Below are 21,417 nucleotides of genomic sequence, written 5' to 3'. Positions count from 1 at the left end.
TTGTTTTCAGTCCACTCAGATTGGTTGCAGTCACAAGGGAAAGTAAATTCTGTAGCTTCTACAGCTAGGGCCAGACTCTCTCCACATAAGGGGGTGACGGAGCGGTGAGAGGTCTAATGGTTCTGTCAATCACCCACCTTGGCTTGGGGTGTCAGAGCACGTCTCTTACATCCTGCCAGGGCTGTCAATCTGTCCCCCCCCCCCCCCCCTTCAGGCACAGTGGGACCCAGCACACCTACACCCCGCACCACTACTATTCACTACATCTTATCTAGCTGAGGGATTATGTCAATTCAATCTGCAGCCCTCACTCTCCGGGAGTGTGCTACTTCCTCAATCAATTTAGCACCGATGAATGAAGACAAATGATTAAACATGTGAATCGCCTCCACGAGGCTCCAATAAACCTAAAATAATTCTAGGGAATCCTTAATCTCCTAACCTAGGCTTTTTGCATTGTCCCTGGTATTTCAGTAACATGATTGTAAAAGCATTGGCTGCAGTAACACCCAGCCTCCAGTGATGAGGAGGACTGGTGGGGGTAAGCATTCATTTCCAAAGCCTTATGTTGCATTTGCATAATTACCATAAATCATTACAGGGATGTCCTGGTCCACGGTGGAAGAGAAGTGGGGCACACTATTGGGAAATGCCATTTCTTGGAAGGCAGTAGACAACTGGCTTAATAGCTGACATGGTGATGATGAAGTATAATTGTGTGGTTCTTGAAACAATGTTAAGTACGGCAAGGCCTGTCCTTGTGTCTGACTGAACATTTTTACAGAATATTTGCTCTCCATTATCTGCAGCATCAAAGACCGGATAGTGTTTCCTGACTATGTGATGCTGCATTATATTTATTTTTAAAATATGTCATGTCTTATAAATTGTTAAAACTGCTATAATAATAATTATATGTATGCTTAAGAATATTAGATGTGTCTTCTTGTTACTTTTTAAAGGGTATTTGCTGTTCATAAAGTACATTATTTTTGTTACTAGGTTTGTAATTTTGGAGTCAAAAATAGAATTGACTTGATCTGACCTGACATTTTGTCAACACTATCATGCTTTCTAAAATGTGTTTTTTATAAACATTGTGATTTTACCTCAATAAGCTCAATATATTGAACAAAGAGTGGCTTTTGTAAAGCACTTCTTCTTCTCCTGTGGTTGACTAATTGAAGACTGATGAGCTGCCTTTGTCTAGCTATCATTGAATGGTACACCAGGAGAACAGTAGGTGGTTTGCAAGTGGCAAAGAGACAGAGACTAGAGTGTGAGAGCCAGAACTAGTAAAGATGCCCGAAACGAGAAACATAAGAACATTAAATATGAAAGGCGGATGCAAAATTAAACTATGACGTGACCAGAAAAAGGAGGAGGGGAAGATTAAGAGAGCAGTGAGTGAGAGGGCAGAGAAGGAGAAACATGACAGCTGGCAGACGGAGAAGGCAGCACTGCTCTGCCCGGACCAGTCTCACTCACCGCACCTTAGAGGGCCAAGATGGACCAACCTGCACGTGTGCCCTTCACCAGCCGAGACGCACATATTCACATACTCATCCATATACATGCAGGAAAACACAAGTCAACAAACTAAATACATATTCTGTACCATCACCATAGCCATTTACCATCATTAACAAGAGGTTTTAGACCAGTGTTCTGCATTAAGGGTGGATAGTTGTAGGATTATCAAGTAAAACTCTAAGAGGAGTGAACTACTGTACTAAACAACATTTAAAAAACTGGCAAAAGAATGCTTGTGTCATGATACCATTCAAACGCAATATCTATCTTGAGGTTATTGCCTTTTTCAAAATTGTCAACAGGTGTGTCTGCTGCTTACAAACCGAGTCACTCCCTTAGAAAAGGACAAACGTTGTAAAATGGCAAAAAAGAAAGAAAGAACAGCCAGTGTGATACAGGATTTCCATCTAGTGTCAACCCTGGCAACTACATTATACTTGCACTTCAGCACCAAGGCAATGGACAGCTCTCTCCCCCAACAGATCTGGTAAAAGACAAGACTTTGATCTAGATGTAGGATTAAAAACCTAAAGATAACGATTCAAAATCTAAACGTCTTGTATAGGTTCAGAAATTCTCCCAATATTTGTTTTCAATCCTCAGTTCTCAAGTAATTTAGTGGCAATCCTGCTAGAAAACCACCGGGCCAGTCCCCAAACACTATTGATTGATGTCTGGTTATAAAAATACATCTATCATCTAGACAGTCTGAAATTAAAAGTGGTCGTGGTCTGTGTGTCCATGCGCCTGTGTTTGTGTGTGTGTGTGCTCATTCTCTCCCTTGTGTGTGTGCATGTTTGTGTACTTTTAGGTGGTCGGGAGGCTGAGTGTTGATGTGGCATAGTATTATGAAACAATAAAATGTAGACGGCTGATTCATATCTGGACATAAAAGCCAGAGTTTTGTTAGGTTCCTCTTTAATGAAACCTATAATTTCTGCCTCCCTCTGTGGTGTTGCCATGGAGCAGAGGGATCGATCATAAAGAGAGATATCCAGAGCTGCTCTATTTCTGCAGGATTGTCATGGCAATGAAGTGAGCCGAGTTACAACGTGAAAGATCATTTACACAGTAAAGAGTCAAATGTCAACTATATTTCAGTCACACGCTGCTACAAACATCAGTCATCCCTCTTGAAACACATGAGGCTGAAAATAGCTTGTTTTATGGAAACAAAACACACACACACACGTATACACACTGCAGCACAGTTGGTCAAAGACTCATGTTATAGGCACAAAGGTTACAAATTCAATCACTTTAGAGATGGCTTGCCACATCACTGTGTTTCCTTCCTCCGTGTGTGGTGTGTGTGTGTGTGGTGTGTGTGTGTGTGTGTGTGTGTGTGTGTGTGTGTGTGTGTGTGTGTGTGTGTGTGTGTGTGTTGAAGTGTGCGTGCACCCATTGAATGTATAGCCTCGCATGGTGTGGATTGAAAATGAATCTCTGGGTCGACAGAAAGCCGCTGTTAGAAATTCAAACGGGGTGGAGTTGTCACATCGACAAAATGCAATTTCTTTACAGGGAAGGGACAGTCGAATAAAGAGAGGGAGAAGGCCGAAGAGGGAAACTGTAGTAAGCGAGACAGGTAACAGATTGTACAGCAGAGGACTGTAGCGATGAGACGTGAAAGATATCATGAACTCAAATGGGAGAGGAGAGAAGGTCTACTGTCAAACACAATCAACCTGAGAGTAACATCTGGTTTGATCTGGTTTCACCCTTCTGCTGCTAAATCTCTCTCCCTTGGACCTTAGCCTCGTCTGAGACACACACACACACACACACACACACCACACACACACACACACACCACACAGCACACACACACACACACACACAAGCACACACACACACACACACACACACACACACACACACACACACACAACACACACACACACACACACACACACCACACACACACACACACACACACACACACACACACACACACACACACACACACACACACACACACACACACACACACACACACACACACACACACCACACACACACACACACACACACACACACACACACATTGTGAAAACGTATTATTGGTAAATAGAAATGAATAAATATGGTTGCTTGGAAAGACCCACCGGAACAGCGTTCTCTTTGGTTTCTATACTTTTGTATTTACACATTAATCACTTGACCTTTGACACACAGTCTCGCTCTCTCTGCTGTTCCTGGTGATGGTCATCTGCCTTTGTTTAGAGGCCTAAGTCAGTGAGCGAAGTATTGCCTGGCCTCCAATGTGTACTATGTGTGTGTGGTACAGTATGTGTGTATAGAATATAGACAGCCTCTTGACTTATCCACAACCTTCTTGACCCGAGTACTGACCAGTCCGCTGCTAGCTTCACCTGTGACTGAGAGCGCACATTTGACTCCATTACTCACCACTTTGAATTCTCTTCACCCCTTTTATTCACAGGAATCCTAATCAAACTGCCTTTTTCTGTATACAAGCCTTTTCTCTGTAGCAGATGTGTTGGACAAGCACCACCTACAGTAAGTGTGCTCATTCACAGAACTCTCCAAGCTGTCTCTGAGATTGAACCTGCCTGTTGACTTCAGTCTCGGAGATTAGTAAAGAAGTGTGCACACACTTGCTATTCAGCCAGAAGGCGGCAGACCACGTCAGTATAGAATTATAATGACCAGAACATACGCAGTCCAGGAAATCCTGGGGATTTTACTCTGGGCCGGTTAAATGGAGGGAGGAAGTGTTGAATAAGAATAGCTGTCCCACTGATTTCAATTCTCAATGTGATGTTGCTCTGAGTTTTGTGTATGTCAAACCAAATCCTTGAATATTTACTCTGCTCCCAGAGAAGAGGATGCTTGTGAGTCTGCATACTGAGGGACTTAGCTGAGGGATATTGCCCCTTCTGGAGATGAATGGGAACATACGCACTGTAATGTATTCTCCACATAAGACTGCACAATACTCTTAAGGCCCCAACTGTAACATTGTGTATATGTCGCAAACTTATATCACAAGTGTGTGCGAACAATGCCTTATTGAGTAAAAAACAAAACTATATATATATACAATATATACTGCGTATGAGAAAATGTTTCCATAAGCAATGGTTTCTATTCAACTGAGACAATACGACACACATCCTCCTGAACACACTGCCTCCTGAACACGGTCAGTCACAGCGCTGTCTGAAAGCCTGGAGTTTGTAATGTAAAATATGTTTGGCATATGTATGACTTACCGGGGTGCTGCCATCTGACAGGGTCGTCATGCTGATTGACATGCTCATCTTGTCAGAGGAGGAGAGGGAAGGTGGTGAGGGGCTCCTCTTCTCCACTTCCTGTGTCTGGAGGAAGTCACGCCAAGCCCGCTGGATACTACAAGTAGTGAGGAATAGAACATGTGAGAACAATTTATTTTACTTCTGATATACTAGAATGTAGGTTAGTTTTAATGTCATCGGTCAATCCACAAGGGGAAATGTCTTCATATTTCACAGCATACTTCCTAACTTATCCAAATCACAACCAATTTCCACTGTAATAACAGCTGGAGCAGTAGTTTGCAACCTTTGTGGCTTGTTAAAATGAATTTGAGACCAGTTGTGAAAAGTCAAATGTTATCATGACCTGTACACATTCACACATAATGTTTTTTAATCACTTTTTAAAAAGCAAAATTGAACAGTTTTTCAAGTGAAATGTGGAATTTGAAGAAAACACTTGTGTTTTAGTTGATCTTGTTATACAGCCTGACCCTCTTGCTATCTCGGGTTGGGAATCACGAACTTGGGAAAGGTCAGAAATATTCAAATCACGTATCTAGAAATACAGTACTGTATGGAATCAAAAGTACTATAAAGTCCACAATATCCCTTCTTTTATTATTAGATACAAGATATACTCACATCAACACCTTGGTCTCAATGGGCGGCATGTTGATATTGATGTTGTTGTCCAGTTTCATTTTCAGAGGATCCACTGAGGAGGGAAGGGGTGCAGGGGACATTCAGAGGACACACACAAGAGCAATCTCAGTCTGGGTTATCAGTAATTAAACAGCGATGGCTAGGTCACATCTGGAGGGACAATGGGCTTTTGGAGCTGCACAATAGCAGGCTGCTCATGTTATCTCTGTCTTGTGTTTATTGTGTGTGAGTCTGTGTAAGCCCACCTCTGCAGCTGCAAACCCCCATCATGAACATGCTTGAAGCCACTCTGGAGGCTCTTCATCTGCTCCTATGTGAGAGAGAGACAGGAGGAGAGACGAAAAAGAGGGGAGGAAAAACTGAAAATTAGAGAGCAGTTGGCATATCAGATATGGTGCTTTGGTCCACACACAGCGAGCAAGAGCGGATGCCTCCAGTGTTTGTGTGTGTGCAGATTTAATGTTTGGAAGATGGGGAATCTTGGTGCTGAGCTCAGGTCCCCCTGCAGCAAGTGGGTTGGCAGCATTTTGGCTCAGCTAGAGGTATTTCTTGTGAAGTTAGTGAAGTGAGCTCTGGAAAAACTCGGCCAAATTGCTAGTTCAGCATTTTTCAAGGAATTTGGCCCAAAAGCAGAAAGAGGAAAGTCAAACATAGAGAGACAGGCAGGGCAGAGAAGATACGGCGGGACATCATTCATGAACTGTAGCGCAGTTGTTACACAGATGGGACGGAAACGATGGAGATTAGAGCAATGAAACTTTACACTCACTTAAATGACTTTTAGCTCCATTGTCTGCTCCTCGCCTGCGGCTCTCCTCCCCTCGGCTCCATACTCGAGCTTAAATAGTGCTGTTTAATGAGGACAGGCCTGCCTCTACATAATTGAGCAGACTAATTCAATTACAAGGGAGCAACACAGTTTAAGTGGAGCTGTTCTTCCTGATGAGCCAAGTGGGCCACATCAGAGCACTAAGCAGCAACCTCTCGGTGTATTTGTGTGTGAACCTGCAAAATTCCCAACTTTGATTTGACCTTTTTGCTTGATTGCTCCGTTACTGCAAAATGAAGTGTGCATGGGATAATATATTGCATCTATTAGGTTGCAGATTGCCTTATACATGGACTAACACTAAGACATATACTACATCTATAAGAAGCACTAGCACACTAAGAAATAAGGCTGCACTGCAGTGGTTACTTGGTTTTTCAATCTTAGGTGTTTAATATTCATTAAATAGCAATATATGGGCTATGGCTATGTAAGGGTCTAAGAAAAGGCACCCTTTGAAGTGTAGATGAGCATATATACAGTATATGTATTATATATATATATATATATATATGTTTTCTTTTCACTATATCTGTAAAGCGTCTTTGAGCAGCTGTAAAAGCGCTAACAAAATAAATCTATTATTATTATTATTATTATTATTATATGTAACTGAATCGTTGCATTACTCGATTTTTTTTCAGATAAACACAAAGCCGCATCATGTTGAAATAAAAAGGTTTATTTTCCTTGGCTGTTTGCCCAATGTCACTGTGGCAAGCAGTGTTGTTTCTCTCATGACTTTCCCTCCCAGAAGGAACAAGCAGCTCATTAGACAGAATGAGGACTTTGACTAGTGATCAATGATTGCATCAAGGAGCTGTTTCTCATCTTTTCGTTTGTCTTTCCCTCTCCATTCCTCTCGGATGAAAAGAGGATCTGGGAGTGTTACTGTGGCTCGGATGTGGATTCTGTTCAACCCAAACCTCCATTAACTTTTCCTGCTTTCAGAGTCAATGTCACCTCAGCGTTTCTTACATCCACACTAATGCTAGAGCTGGCTCTCTCTCCCATCCAGTCAGATAAACAGACTCTAAAAACGTGCCATTTGGGAAATCGGAGACAGGCAAGGCAGAGAGGAAGTAAAGAAAGAGCAACAGTGAAAGAAATGAAGACACAAGAATAAACATAAAAGACACTAAAGAAGAAAAGTCAGTGAGTGAGACTTGAGAAGTGAAAGAGACAACAAACAGAGAAATCAGCAAGTGGCAATGATGGAGAGATTAGCCTTGTGGAAACGAGAAGGGATCAGTGTGTCTATGTGTGTGTGTGTGTGTGTGTGTGTGTGTGTGTGTGTGTGTGTGTGTCTTGTGTGAGAGAGATGTTATGTTCTTGGTAATGGAGTTGCGGGGAGAATGAATGAGCCGATAATTTCAATTTCCCCTTAGAGTTACTGATGGCCCTGCTGGGGGCCTGGCTAAGCCAACTATAAGTCCACCTCAGAAACACACACACACACACACACACACACACACACACACACACACACACACACACACACACACACACACACACACACACACACACACACACACACACACACACACACACACACACACACACACACACACACACACACACACACACACACACACACACACACACACCACACACACACACACACACACACACACACACACACACACACACACACACACACACACACACACACACACACACACACACACACACACACACACACACACACACACACACACACACACACACACACACACAGATTCCCCATGTATATACTGGCCTCTCTAACAATAGCTTAACTCCTCCCTTTGCTCCTTACTTAATGTTCTTTCAAATTAGTATTCAGAGGTATAAACTGACAAGTAACATCCAACTGAGATTACATACAATCTGATTATAATGACTGAGTCACTGCAAATACAACACAGCAATAGAGTAATGATAATACTATTACTTAACATTTCTATAATACCAACAGCTTCTAATACTTTCATTGCTAAGCTTGGATATCTTACTACTGGTAATCGTTGCAGTAGGCTATCTATTTTTTCTTTACTTTGTATCACTGTATCTTTCATTGATTATGTTTCTCTGTGTGTGTGTGTGTGTGTGTGTGTGTGTGTGTGTGTGTGTGTGTGTGTGTGTGTGTGTGTGTGTGTGTGTGTGTGTGTGTAAACAGAAATTCCTACACTGATATCCAGAGCGCATTATTCACCACTTTAATAAAACCCTGACTTCAGCAGGACATTTACAACAAGCCTGATACAGAACATTGATTACAAAATCCATGGCAGTATACATTTAGCAATTGTTATGTACCATATACTAAATGCTGTATATTTTTGGTCTGAAGGTGTTTTTTTCTGCTTTACACACCTGTATCTGTACCTTCCTACTCCGGTGGAAAACCCCATCCTGTATCTGAAGTAGGAATGCCAAAAAAAGTACCGGAACATATACCAGGGGTTTGCATAATTTAGTGGCAGTCGACAGAAAATCTATAGTCATTTTGGGCTTTGGCAGTGCCAAGCAGGATGTATTGATTGGTTTGTGTGTGTGTGTGTGTGTGTGTGTGTGTGTGTGTGTGTGTGTGTGTGTGTGTGTGTGTGTGTGTGTGTGTACACATATGTGTGGTGGTGGATTTATGGTGGAGTCAGGCAGAGCAGAGAGAGAAGGAGGAGGAAGAAAGAGCTGCTGGAGGAGAGACCTTGAACCCAGAGTGCACTATACAACAACAGAGGACATAGAGCTACTGACAGCCAAATACAGACCACAAGCCCTTTTGTTATCCATCCCTCCTTCACACCCTTCATTTCCTACTCTGTCATCATTCTCTTCTCTTTCACTTGACTTTCCAAATTGAATATGAGAATAATAAAGCACAGGCGTGAGAAGGCCATGAGAAAGCTCAGAATAAAGAGAGATGGAAAAGAGAACAAATAAGATGTAATCAAACAGTGATAAATGTACCAATCATCTTTTTGGAGAGCACAGTAGAGGTTAAAAGGCACACAGTGTTAGGCAGAGACCAGCAGCTGCTGCAGCATTCGCTCTAACCCAACTCCATGTAGCACGAGCAAGGACTTCCACGATTATATTAGACTGTGAACACTCCGTCCAGACTTGCTCGTGACCTGTTCTGAAGGCTGCAGTGGGCTCTGCAACCAGAAGCTTTTCCAGAGCATATCCATACTGGCAAACAGGGGCAGAGACAAGAGGCATTTTGTGTCAACTGATGAACCAACAAACGTTTGACCATCTGCCTTAGTCTAAAATTATCTACAAGTCATATAAGTTGGTGACTTTTAACTGCAAATGTTCAAATAGAATTCAATAATGACAGAAACGTGCCTTATTTGAACAAACTGAGAATGCATCTCTGTAACCTCTGCCATTTCAGACATTAAGGTAGATTTGTTTACAGCTGCACAATGTACTATTACGCACTTAGCATAAAGCATTAAGATTTTCTAAAAATCATCTTCAATGCCCAGGATGACATTTTCCATTGTTGTCAGAAAACGGTGTTAATGACTTCATATAAATGCTCCAGTTTGTCGGTGTGCCGAGCAGGACACGGGGGTAAGTCAAGCTCAGTTCAGGGATATTTACAACAGGAAGGGGTTTAGGAAGGCCACAACCATTAGACTGACCTGACTACAGACCACGAGGAAAAGAGGTTTCCTTTGAATTTATGTTATAGCTGTTGATATGCTGGGAATCAAATAGCTCATGCTGCCTGGCTTCTGATACGATCTCAGGGTTTTTATACTGCTTATTGTTTTTATAGTTTTAGTATTTGTACTGCCTCACAGCAGTTTACATTTAGTTTGATTGCCTTACAGTCTTCTCTCTGCTGCCTTATTGTCTTGTTAATATACTGTTTTAAGACCTGGCTGCACATCACATTTTCTATAATAAGACTATAAAAAATGACTTAACCTCGACTTCAAAGACTTGGCAAAGTGATTTTTTTTGTGGTGGTTTTGTTTTTTTACGTTGTCTTTGTAGAATGTTTTTCAATTTTGGACTGCAGATTCATAAATGTGGTCAGCCGTTTTACACTGTATGAAATAGAATAAAGATATTGGCTCAGGATCATTGAAGATCATCTTCAAGTCATATTCTGTTCAAATGGAAAGCCCATATCTCACCTACATTAATGTCATGCAACCTATTTTGAGTCAAGCCATACAAGGTGGCAGCGTGTCTCACCAGATGATCCACTCGTGAGGCTCATCTGGTGCGAGGAGGAAGAATCAATTCTCATTCAAAAAAGAAAATAATAAAAAAGCTGTGCTACTGTTTGAGGGAGAGACAGTATGGGAGACAGGGGAGGGAGGGGCTGAGTGATGGACGCACTAAGAGGTTAGATAGCTCAGCTGTAGGGGACAAAGGGCAGGGGAAAGATAAAGATGCAGCACTTTGCAGAGAGACAGAAAGGGATTCGGTTGAGAGTCGGCTAGGGAGTTAAAGAGGAAGAGAATATGAAAGCAGGTTCTTCGTTGGCGGCGAAAAGAAAGGATATAGGTGAAAGAAAAAGCCTCTGGGCTCTGAAGAAATTAAACTGGACCAACGCCAGATAGCCAGGCCACCACAGAATCACAGAAAGGAGAGAAACGGCCTGCCTGGGACATGGCCTTCATCTCTGCTGTACATGGGGTGTAAATCTGTCCCCTGTACCTCCAACTGATCCAGGCACACATACTAACACTCACACACATGATTTAAATAGCCCTCCTACTCCTATAAATGCCCTCCTAACTCTTCAGAGACAGAGTGACAGACAAAGAGAGGAGACAAATCCACACATCTAAAGAGCCCATAAAACACAAAGTCATAATCCATTCCCCTCATTGCTGCACTATATTTTCCACTCTTTAAGGTCACCATGTTCTCCTTCACTCCCTTGCAACATAACACACACGATACATCCTCCTTTTCTATTTCTTTGTGTCTACTTCTTTACTCTCATTTCTTCTTGTTTGTCTTGATTTCCTTCAACAGTCTCTCGATCTAAGTCGGTTTTCCTCTTCAATACTTGATGAGCTTCCTGGTCTGACGGGCTGGCAACAGATTCTGGGTTTACACTCTTCCAGTCATCTTCCAGCACCGCAGAACATTGGACAGCTGTGTTTGTCTTTCAGATGAACTCAATTAACTCTAGTGCACAGTCTTCAAAAAGAAAGACACACACACACACACACACACACACACACACACACACACACACACACACACACACACACACACACACACACACACACACACACACACACACACACACACACACACACACACACACACACACACACACACACACACACACACACACACACACACACACACACACACACACACACACACACACACACACACACACACACACACACACACACACACACACACACACACACACACACACACACACACACACACACACACAGAGGAGAGGAGCTGCATACTGAGAAAGAGGAAATGGAGCAAAGAGGAATCTCAAGACAGTCACATGAGCTAATGCAGAACCATGGAGAAACTTCTCTGCTGTATAATGAAAAGTGTCATATCATATAGCTAAATGTATTCAGAGGAGTAGGCTTTGTGGAGATGAACCAATTTGTGGATGCAAGCTTTACAGAAGGAGACCAGAGGAGTTTCCACACATATACATACATACATATTACAAGGTTGTCAAGGCAATGGGCATTGTGTGGAGTCAGGCTGGGGCAGAAGCTGGTCCAACATTGAGAAATATAATTGCATTCACACAGTTTGAATGTGTGTGTGTGTGTGTGTGTGTGTGTGTGTGTGTGTGTGTGTGTGTGTGTGTGTGTGTGTGTGTGTGTGCATCTTTTTCTGTGCCCTCTGAAGTCCTTAAGGTTTTTGCTTGTGTGAATAAAATCTAAAGTGATGTGTTTATGTATTTAATCAGTCAGACTCATTGCGATTAAGAACTGTTTTCCATAAGAGACCAAAGATAAATTAATCGGGGCCAAACTTTTCCAAAGCACCAGATATTAAAGATCAGAAGAGACCCCACAAGAGGATATTTTTGATCGACACCAATGCACACCCTGAAGAGATGCAGATTACAAAATCCTTCTATCCTTTTTGCCTGCAGCAATGCCCCTGTGTAGCACTCCCTGGTGGGCCAGAATAAAAGCTGTAAAGCTAGCCGTTAACATGCCAGAACAAACACGCAGTAAAAACAGCTCCTTTTACAACACTACTCAATACTACCTGTCCTCCACCGCAGCCGAGCAGAACACCCCTGTACTAACGACTGCACTGCACGGTACAGCGCAATATATATGCAAAGAACTGAATGTAAATGTATGTAACTATAAAGTCTCTGTTATTGGCCATTACAGTCAAGGGGAGGGTTCGACTTTGTTGCTTAATAAGATTATAAAGGCAGTTTGTGGAAAAAATAAAAAGGGTAGTAAAATAGATGCAGAGGTAAACAGAACAAGTTCCCCAGGGACTTTTTAGTAAAGTGATATGATCCTAATTGGAACTTTAAAGTGTGGAGTCTAAAGTTTAACTACGTGTAACTTTATTTGTGTCTTCCTCAGTCATTGGAAATAAGTCTTTAGGGCGCTCAGTGGAAGTACTCAGACCAAGGCCCAAGGAGGTGAAATTGCACCTACAAAACAAAGAACACTTAAATGTGCCATTTGGGCTTAGAAGAGTCCTCCCCTGATTTATTATTACACTTAAAGTGAAGTTTGCAAACTAGCAAGAGACACATTTAAAAGGGTCAAATCAATACTGCAGAGGGAAAGTTATTCAGACTCCAGACAGGTTAATCTTCGAAAAACAGAGAGTCCTTCTCATGATCCAACTTGCTAGTGCCTTTTGTCAGACCCTCCCTGACATATTAAATCCCAGCTCTTTAGAAATCAGGTTTATAATGCAGGCTTTCTTTTTAAAGTTTGTAGTCACTAATTCCAAGACGAGGTACCCAGGTGGTGTCACATTAGTGATTTCAGCAGACGTGACGAAGCCACAAAAAACCTTTGAAATGTTTTTACGCAGACTGTGTTGTGCCCTTTATTAAATGCATTATAACATGTAAAAGTCACATGAAGCTTTGAAGGTGTGATAGCAGCTTCTGTACATAAGACCGTTGTTTTCCTGCGACTCCAAAACTACACACAACTGACCAATGAAACAGACACATAAAACCGGATTTACTTTTTGATTTACCATGTTTGTGATAAAACTAGATGTAAATAGGTTCTCACACACACACACACACACACACACACACACACACACACACACACACACACACACACACACACACACACACACACACACACACACACACACACACACACACACACACACACACACACACACACACACACACACACACACACACACACACACACACACACACACACACACACACACACACACACACACACCACACACACACACACACACCACACACACACACACACACACACACACACACACACACACACACACACACACACACACACACACACACACACACACACACACACACACACACACACACACACACACACACACACAGGCTTGAGTTGTGAGTTACAGCAGAGCCTGTCTATTAGCAATGGTCCGTCACTATTTCAGGCTTAATGAAGTAGACAGCTAGAAGAAACAGAAAACCTGCAGACCTGATCAACGAGAGGGGGGGGGGGGGGGGAGGAGAATGAGAAAGGAAGAGAGGAATAGGGATGACAACATACAAGAAATGCATAATTAGAGGTGATGAAGAAAGAAGGGAAGGGCAGAGAACGAGAGAGGGGGAGCTTTAATTGATCCATGTAAAGCTGCAATGTGAAAAGCGCTTACCTAGTCTTAATTCCTTCAACCTCTTTACTAAATGGTCCCTCTCAAAGCTATCACCCTATCTTCTTCTCTCAAAAGTCTTTTGAAGAATCTGTGTTTCTATGACCGTAGCTTAACACTGTGGAAAGCCTGGCTTACCTCTCCTCAGCTCAGCTCAGCAGGAAATAATTAAAGTCACGGTCCAGTTAACGACTGGTCACACTCAACCATGTGGGCCTCGAGTGGGAACACCCACCTGTGCTGGACCCCTTCGAAGGCTAAATGCTTATCCCCACACACACACCAATGAAATCAGCCACCTGTGCAGGGCCATGCAGTGAGCGTTAGGCATTAGCTGTGGTGGGCGCTAGCTAAAGCTTGGCTATGCTCTAAAAAGCAGCAGCATGAACCGCACGGCAGGCAGCGTGGGTGTTCATTAAAACACCCAGCACCATTCACAGGGAGAAACAAAGCCATAAAAGCAATTCATCTGCCAATAAACAAGCTATTCTGCCTGTCCAACACACACGGGCACGACAGTGGGAGCAGGGAGCAGGGGGAGGGGAGCTGGGCCTCTTTTTCCTCCCGGCTCTCTTTCTCATTATCTCAGTCAGGATTTATCTGAGTAGTTCACAGAAACGGAATTAAAGATCTTAAGTTTTTTTTTTTATCTATTGCTATCTAAATCCTACAGTGCTAAAATGTAGAGATAGCTCTACAAAGACGGTGGGTAAAAGTCTTACATCCCAATCGCTATGGATCAGTACACTGGGTTTAGATGAAGCAGCCGCACCAGGCGGTGATGTCATCTAACGGGATTGTGAACTGTTTCAAGAAATTCAGATCTCTCCATCCCTTGTCTCTTTACTTGATTTCTGTCTTTATAGAAATATGTCAACTCATTTTATGAAACAATATTATTATTATTACATATTAGGTGGTAAAAACAAATAAAAAATTGCACCTAAACACAGAAAAATAATTATTGTTGTACAATATTATAGTGAGCAGCACAAGAATCTTAATGAAAAAAATCAGTAAAAGAAGTCAGTTTCGAATCATCTTAAAGATGTTATGGATTTGTCGGGTAATATGGTTTATCACAACATATTGTAAATTATGTTCAATGTAATAACTAAACCTTTAACACATAAAAAGTATTTTTTTATGACAATTACCAATTGAATCATCAATTTGTATAAACCGTGAACAGATTTGTCTCTAAGTCATGGCTAACTGGGGAGCAGTTCTATCTTTTCTTAAGTGCAAATATAAAAACTTCACAGAAAATGGATGGCATAAAACCAACTGCCTATTTAATTTCTACCTTAGGTCCTAACAGATATGTGTATGATTTTAAATCATCTTCACGGATCCCTAGACATTTTTCCTCAAAGCAGATGTTTATTCCCCCGGGGAACAATAGCATCCGTCAGAGTTTCTAAAACACATAAATGAATTGTACACCGCTGAGTATGAGAACTAACGGGCTTTATCAGCCTTGTTACTGGTGTCACCGTTTGAGTATTGATGGACCTCCCTCTCCTATCCCCACTTAGTTGAGTTCTGTAAAAACAATAAACATATCTGATACAATACATTCTAATAAGCAACTGAGTGTGAGTGAGTGAGTGAGTGAGTGTGTGTGTGCGCGTGTGAACACTCAAGTGCATTTATTGCCAGAAGCTGTACAGATGAGAGATGATGAGTAACATGCCTCCACCCTATTGAGTAATGAGAGTGCTGTGATTGCCTGAGCTAAGAATAGTAAGCTGCAAGTAGCTTTAACAGAGGCATTGTCTCCCTGCTATCAGAGCCTACAGCCATACTGTAACTAGATGTATCACTACAGGAGCAGTCGTAACAATGCTGGAGAAGGCATACGCACAAACTAATGAGCATGGAAACACAAGCATGTACTTTAGATAAACTGTACACACAGTCAGACAATGCTTTAGCTGTTAGGCATACAGGCAGGAGAGAAAGTCATAGAGGACGTATGGGAAACCGAGAGGAAAAACAAAGACACGGAAGCATAGGAGACTAAAACATATTTTTCCTCCACCGAAGGTCAACTTTAGAGTCCAAAGCTCCCATACCTCTGTATTCTCTACATCCAATCATCTCGTCTCCATAACCTCTCCTTCAGAAATGCACTCTTTGTGTTCACTTTCTTTATGACACTCTGTCCCCTCTCCTCATTATTTCCGAAAAGCCTGATATACCTGTCTGTTTTTCAACCCTGACTTTCTACAATTCAGTCCAACAAGTGTCATATGGGGTTATTCTTTTCTTCAGGGTCTATAAAAACACGAGGACACCAGGTAATGCACATTAGTATATACACCATCAGGCCGTAATGCACAAACAGGCAAATGAGATGAGGGATATGCATTAACAGGTTACATCCCTCATACAAGATGGCAGAGGAATACAGAGTCATTCCTCTTGTAAACCATCTGCTTTTTCTCAGCCTCAATGAGGGACTGAGAAATGGTAATGCAAACCACAAACACATATCCCCTCCCCAGTATGCGTCCCTTACATTTGTATTTTCCAGTCTTCCTGTCTTTTCATCTGCAATTGGCCATCACCCAGAGCCAATCTTGTGGAAAATGAAAACTATCTGAATATTCTCGGGGAGAGTTGTGTGCTCTCCGAGCCCCATTTCACCTGCCGTATTTACGGCTCCACGCTGAGCTATTGCATGACTTGTCTTTGCTCTCCGGATGGCAGAGGGAGAATGAAGTTGAAATTAGTTCCGGGGATATAATGAGTAGGAAGGTGCATAGACACACTCACAGAGGAGTACACACACAAACATGCACACAGGTTCAATTAGTGTCCAATCGTAGGGGACTTGAGGAATAAGTCATGTTCAGCACACCTGTCTCTTCTGCAGGACTGGAATTAAAGCAGAGAGTTTGGGAGCTCTGCCACGAAAGCATCAACTGCAGGTCATAAACACACAGAGGAGACAAGCTGGAGTCTCTCCTGCTTACGTGATGAGTCTTAGGGACAGATGCAATACATAAATCACTACATCCCCCAGCCTCAAGCACCAATATAAAACACGCTTGCGTAAACAACATGAATAGATAGTGGGGAAAAAATACAAAAATGAACAAAATATCTCAATGCAGCGATTATCAGAGATAACACCACGGCATCTATTCAAGAATATGCGTGTGTATTTGTGTGTAATATTCACCAAACTGTTCCCACCTGAGATTTTGAGTGACATGTACATGGGTAACTGCCACTGGTAAACAGCTAATGAATATGCACACTGTTATTCTCACTGCATTATTCAGACCAGCAAGAACACACACAAATGCACTATCAGCATTTTAACTCGCTTCAACTGAAACATTTCAATACAAGCGAATAAGTGAACACAAAGAAAGATTTCCATTTCTGCTGCTCACAACGGAGTGCATAGCTGTCAGTGTGTGAGCTGTCAGGGAGAGCAATTCAGCCCGCTAGGGTGACCTTGACCACCCACCCACCCACCCACCCATAAATAAAGGTAAAATAATAATAAAATAAAAAATGCTGTCCATCTCCGTCAGTGTGTCTGTCTCCCATGCTTTTAAATGCAAGAGAAATCGAAGCGTGAATGTGCATGCATGTACTGTAAGTGTGCGTGTGTTGTGTGTTTTAACGCAAGGATGGAGAGCAGTAAAAAGGCAGTTGCTTCCTTCCACCACTGAATAAAACATCCCATTTAGAACCAACAGCCATCCACCATAAATCAACTGTCCACTACCACTGGGCACCGACTCAGTGAGCGGCAACGAGAGAGAGGGGGGAGCGTTAAGAGAGGATGTGTGTGAGAAACAAGATGACAGAGATGCAGTTGATAATAAAAAGGAGCACTGACATTACGTTTTGAAAGATAGAGATGTTTTAACACAGTGAAACGTATCTGGTGCAAAGAACAAAGAAAGCTAAGAGTAATTCTGAAGCACATGATTGACAGTTACATTACACATTAAAACAACACAGTTGTTGCCAATGAAAAGACCTGGTTAAGTTTCAGAGAAAATAAAAACAGCTACAGATGTCATTTAAAGAATGATTATTACATTGTAGTTTCAAACATCACACGGAAGATGGGTGAAAGTCCCACCTCCCTTCGCTCTCATCCTAATTGGATTGATGTGCTCTTTATAATCCTTTCCTTATATTTATTATAGCGCTTTATCAAAGACTCTCAAAGCGCTTTACACATACACATTACACATACAGATCATACATGTAATGGTCATCTACTGTGGACAATACCCACAGGAGCAAATCCGGGTGAAGTGTCTTCCAAGGACACAACGGGACGGGAGCCTGACGCAGTGGGGCGGGAGCGGGTTTCGAACTGGAGTTCCCCAACACCCCCTTGATCTGATGATCAAACGCACAGACCACTGCGCCACCCGTCTCTTATAAAAGCCTGTTGCCCTGAACAAATACAAATGACAAATCTAGGTTTATATTAGAGTTACTTAAATCCTGGTGCTTCTCATACAGACTCTGAGGGGTGCTTTGTGAATGAGGATCAAAATGCTGACCTCCACTGCACAAGCTTTGGTAATTCACAAATTGTGTAATTACCCACTAAGAATATAAATACTTGAAATCATAATATGTGTTTTGAAAATGTATATTTTCACTTGATTTTTCTTGGTGTGCATACATGCCATTATGTGTACATAGTAATATCTTTGTGTGCACGTGTTTTGAAGGTCAACTTTAATTACTCTTCTCGTTGAAAGAGTTATAATGAATGTGAAATCAGAATGAGGTGGACTGAAGGGAGGTAACGGTCAAACAGAGTAAGCGATGCATTTTTCTATAATTTTTTTTAGAGAGGAGTGTTTTTAATAGAATACTGGGGAGAGATAATCATGTCAGAGTACCAATCATTCCTGCATTAGGCGGACTGTTAGGGGAGGGTATCTGACTCCAAGCGGCTATCAAACCTCATCCACTCTCCGCCTGGCTGAGTGAAAGAGGAGGGGTAGGGGTTTTAACAGCCTGCGTTTGTCCATCTGACCATCTGTCTGTGTACCTGTGAGTGTGAATGCACAAGATTAAGGTGGTTCTTGTGTGCCTCCACGTGCCTGAGTCTGCAGTGTATTTCACCGGCCACAGTTGTCCAACCTTTTCTAATAGCTTGCCAGTTATTTACAGCCAACACACGCTGCTGCATTTAGCTAGTCGTATATCAGGCAGAATGCATCAAGAATGGCCACACATGCAAGCACACAGTGATGTAATGCTCTTGACTTGGATGCAGGCACATAACAATAAACCTCTCTTCTTAATTATCCAGTGCTGACAAACAATAAAACGTAAAACACCATTAAAACGTGGTAGACATATATTGGAAGAAACAACTATAGATAAATGAAAAGCCAAGAAAGGGATTGCTTTATGAACAGCATACCTATGGCATGGGGGTCATGTATTAAGATCAACTTGAAAATAACTGGATCTATCCTTGAATCTGCAGGGTGTTTATATAAACAGTACTGTAATCTAGCATGGTGACACTTTTGCCACATGATTTTGTAGGCAAACAATAATATGTCAATGTCGGGTTTTTTGTGTTGTTTCCTCAAATATGTTAGTAGCACTTTTAGATTCTCTTATTTTTTTCTCTGACTGCATACAGTACCTGCATGCTATAACTTTAATTTAAGTAACCCCAACTGTATATTCTTCTCCATTGGAACATCTGATTTCAATCTGTCTCGTTTGCTTGGGTTCATGCCAATAAAGGCCCAGTCGATGCCGTTGGAAAGCATGAATGCACCTGAGACTGTTTAGTATCTGCCATGAGTTCTCGAGATGGTTGGAAAAATTGGATTTGAATCCATCTTAAAAGCTTCTGGGGACCCTTCACACTTTTAAGATATCAGATAGCATTCAGATCCGAACAAGAAGTGGGAAGTGTAAAGTGGGTTATATATAATCGAAGATTGTGTGTACTAAGGGCAAAGAAGGTCAGCCAACAGGAGGAAGTGGCTTATAGCAAAAAACACTGAAAGCTGTGTTCAATATGCTTTATTTACTAAACCTGCCTTAATGAAAGCACTCTCTCTTACACACACACAATTGTAACCAAGTCAGCACACAAACACACACAGAGGGGAACAAAATATACACATTATAGGCATGTTGCAGGGGTAATGGACTTGGTAATTGCTTAGCAACAGGCAGTGGCACCACCACCTGTCTACCATGGTGCCCACTGAAGGTCAGTGTGTGTGTGTGTGTGTGTGTGTGTGTGTGTGTGTGTGTGTGTGTGTGTGTGTGTGTGTGTGTGTGTGGACACTTTGTCGCATGCCGCAAACACCCAAGACCACACACTCTCACTGTCTCTTAGATTTTTCTCTTTTCCAGTATTATTTCCTCCCTGCTGTGTTTAGATCTCCGGCAGGAACTGCTGTCAAGATACATTACACAGTATAAGACATGACATCACAATAATGTGTAAGCTGGAAAGCCTTATATAAAGCTCAGCAAGTGCAAGACACACACACATGATTGTGATTTTTGTCTGCCTGAGTGGGAGGAGCGGCCCTTGTTTGTGTGTGAGAGGGACCTGCCGGGTCATGGGTCTTTCAAGGGCCTCAGAGGAAAATTGAATGATCTTTGGGCCCCAGGAGAGGTGTGTGCTGATGCTCTGCTTTTACGCCCTCTCTTTATCTCACCCTTTCATCACACGCCTATATCCCTCCTTCACTCTCTCACTAACCCTGCTCATGAGTTACATCACATGACACACACACACTGAGACCCTCTCTATATCACACTATGAATTATGGCTCCCTATAGGGTGGGATGTGTGTGTGTTGGAAAAAAGAGACCTTGAATGCATGCTTGATTTTGAGAGTACAAAGATGGACGGTTGGAGGATTGCTGACTGGACTATGAGTGTGTGTGTGTGTGTGTGTGTGTGTGTGTGTGTGTGTGTGTGTGTGTGTGTGTGTGTGTGTGTGTGTGTGTGTGTGTGTGTGTGTGTGTGTGTGTGTGTGTGTGTGTGTGTGTGTGTGTGTGTGTGTGTGTGTGTGTGTGTGTGTGTGTGTGTGTGTGTGTGTGGGGTGTGTGCATTAGTATAATGTGTACCTGCCTACCAGCAAGAAGTGGAAAAAGAGTTAGGACCTCCCTCCAGGAGTGCACAGACTATATTTCTCCTGCAAATGAAAATGGAGTGGACCTGCCACCAGTGTTTTACTAAGGCATGAGGTTCAAATCATATATGACTAGATCACAGTCACAGTGAAACATACATGCATTTAATATTCATGACTGCTTGTCCATTTC

At 42.2% G+C, this 21,417-nt stretch overlaps 1 protein-coding gene across 1 annotated transcript in view; it reads right to left on the bottom strand.

Moving 5' to 3' along the window:
- Nucleotides 1-21,417, bottom strand: part of schip1 (schwannomin interacting protein 1) — a 232,020-nt gene that overhangs the window by 153,748 nt on the left and 56,855 nt on the right. Inside the window, exons 6-8 of the mRNA XM_034097141.2 lie at nt 5,706-5,769; nt 5,439-5,511; nt 4,773-4,908 (exon numbers count right to left, since the gene is read on the bottom strand). Coding sequence (XP_033953032.1) covers nt 4,773-4,908; nt 5,439-5,511; nt 5,706-5,769 — 273 coding nt within the window. The remainder of the gene's footprint in view (nt 1-4,772; nt 4,909-5,438; nt 5,512-5,705; nt 5,770-21,417) is intronic.

This window comes from Pseudochaenichthys georgianus, chromosome 13 (assembly GCF_902827115.2).
Source record: "Pseudochaenichthys georgianus chromosome 13, fPseGeo1.2, whole genome shotgun sequence".
In the NCBI taxonomy this organism is placed as follows: domain Eukaryota; kingdom Metazoa; phylum Chordata; class Actinopteri; order Perciformes; family Channichthyidae; genus Pseudochaenichthys; species Pseudochaenichthys georgianus.
Note: the sequence above shows the minus strand (reverse complement) of the source record. Positions and strands in the feature narration are given on the sequence as shown.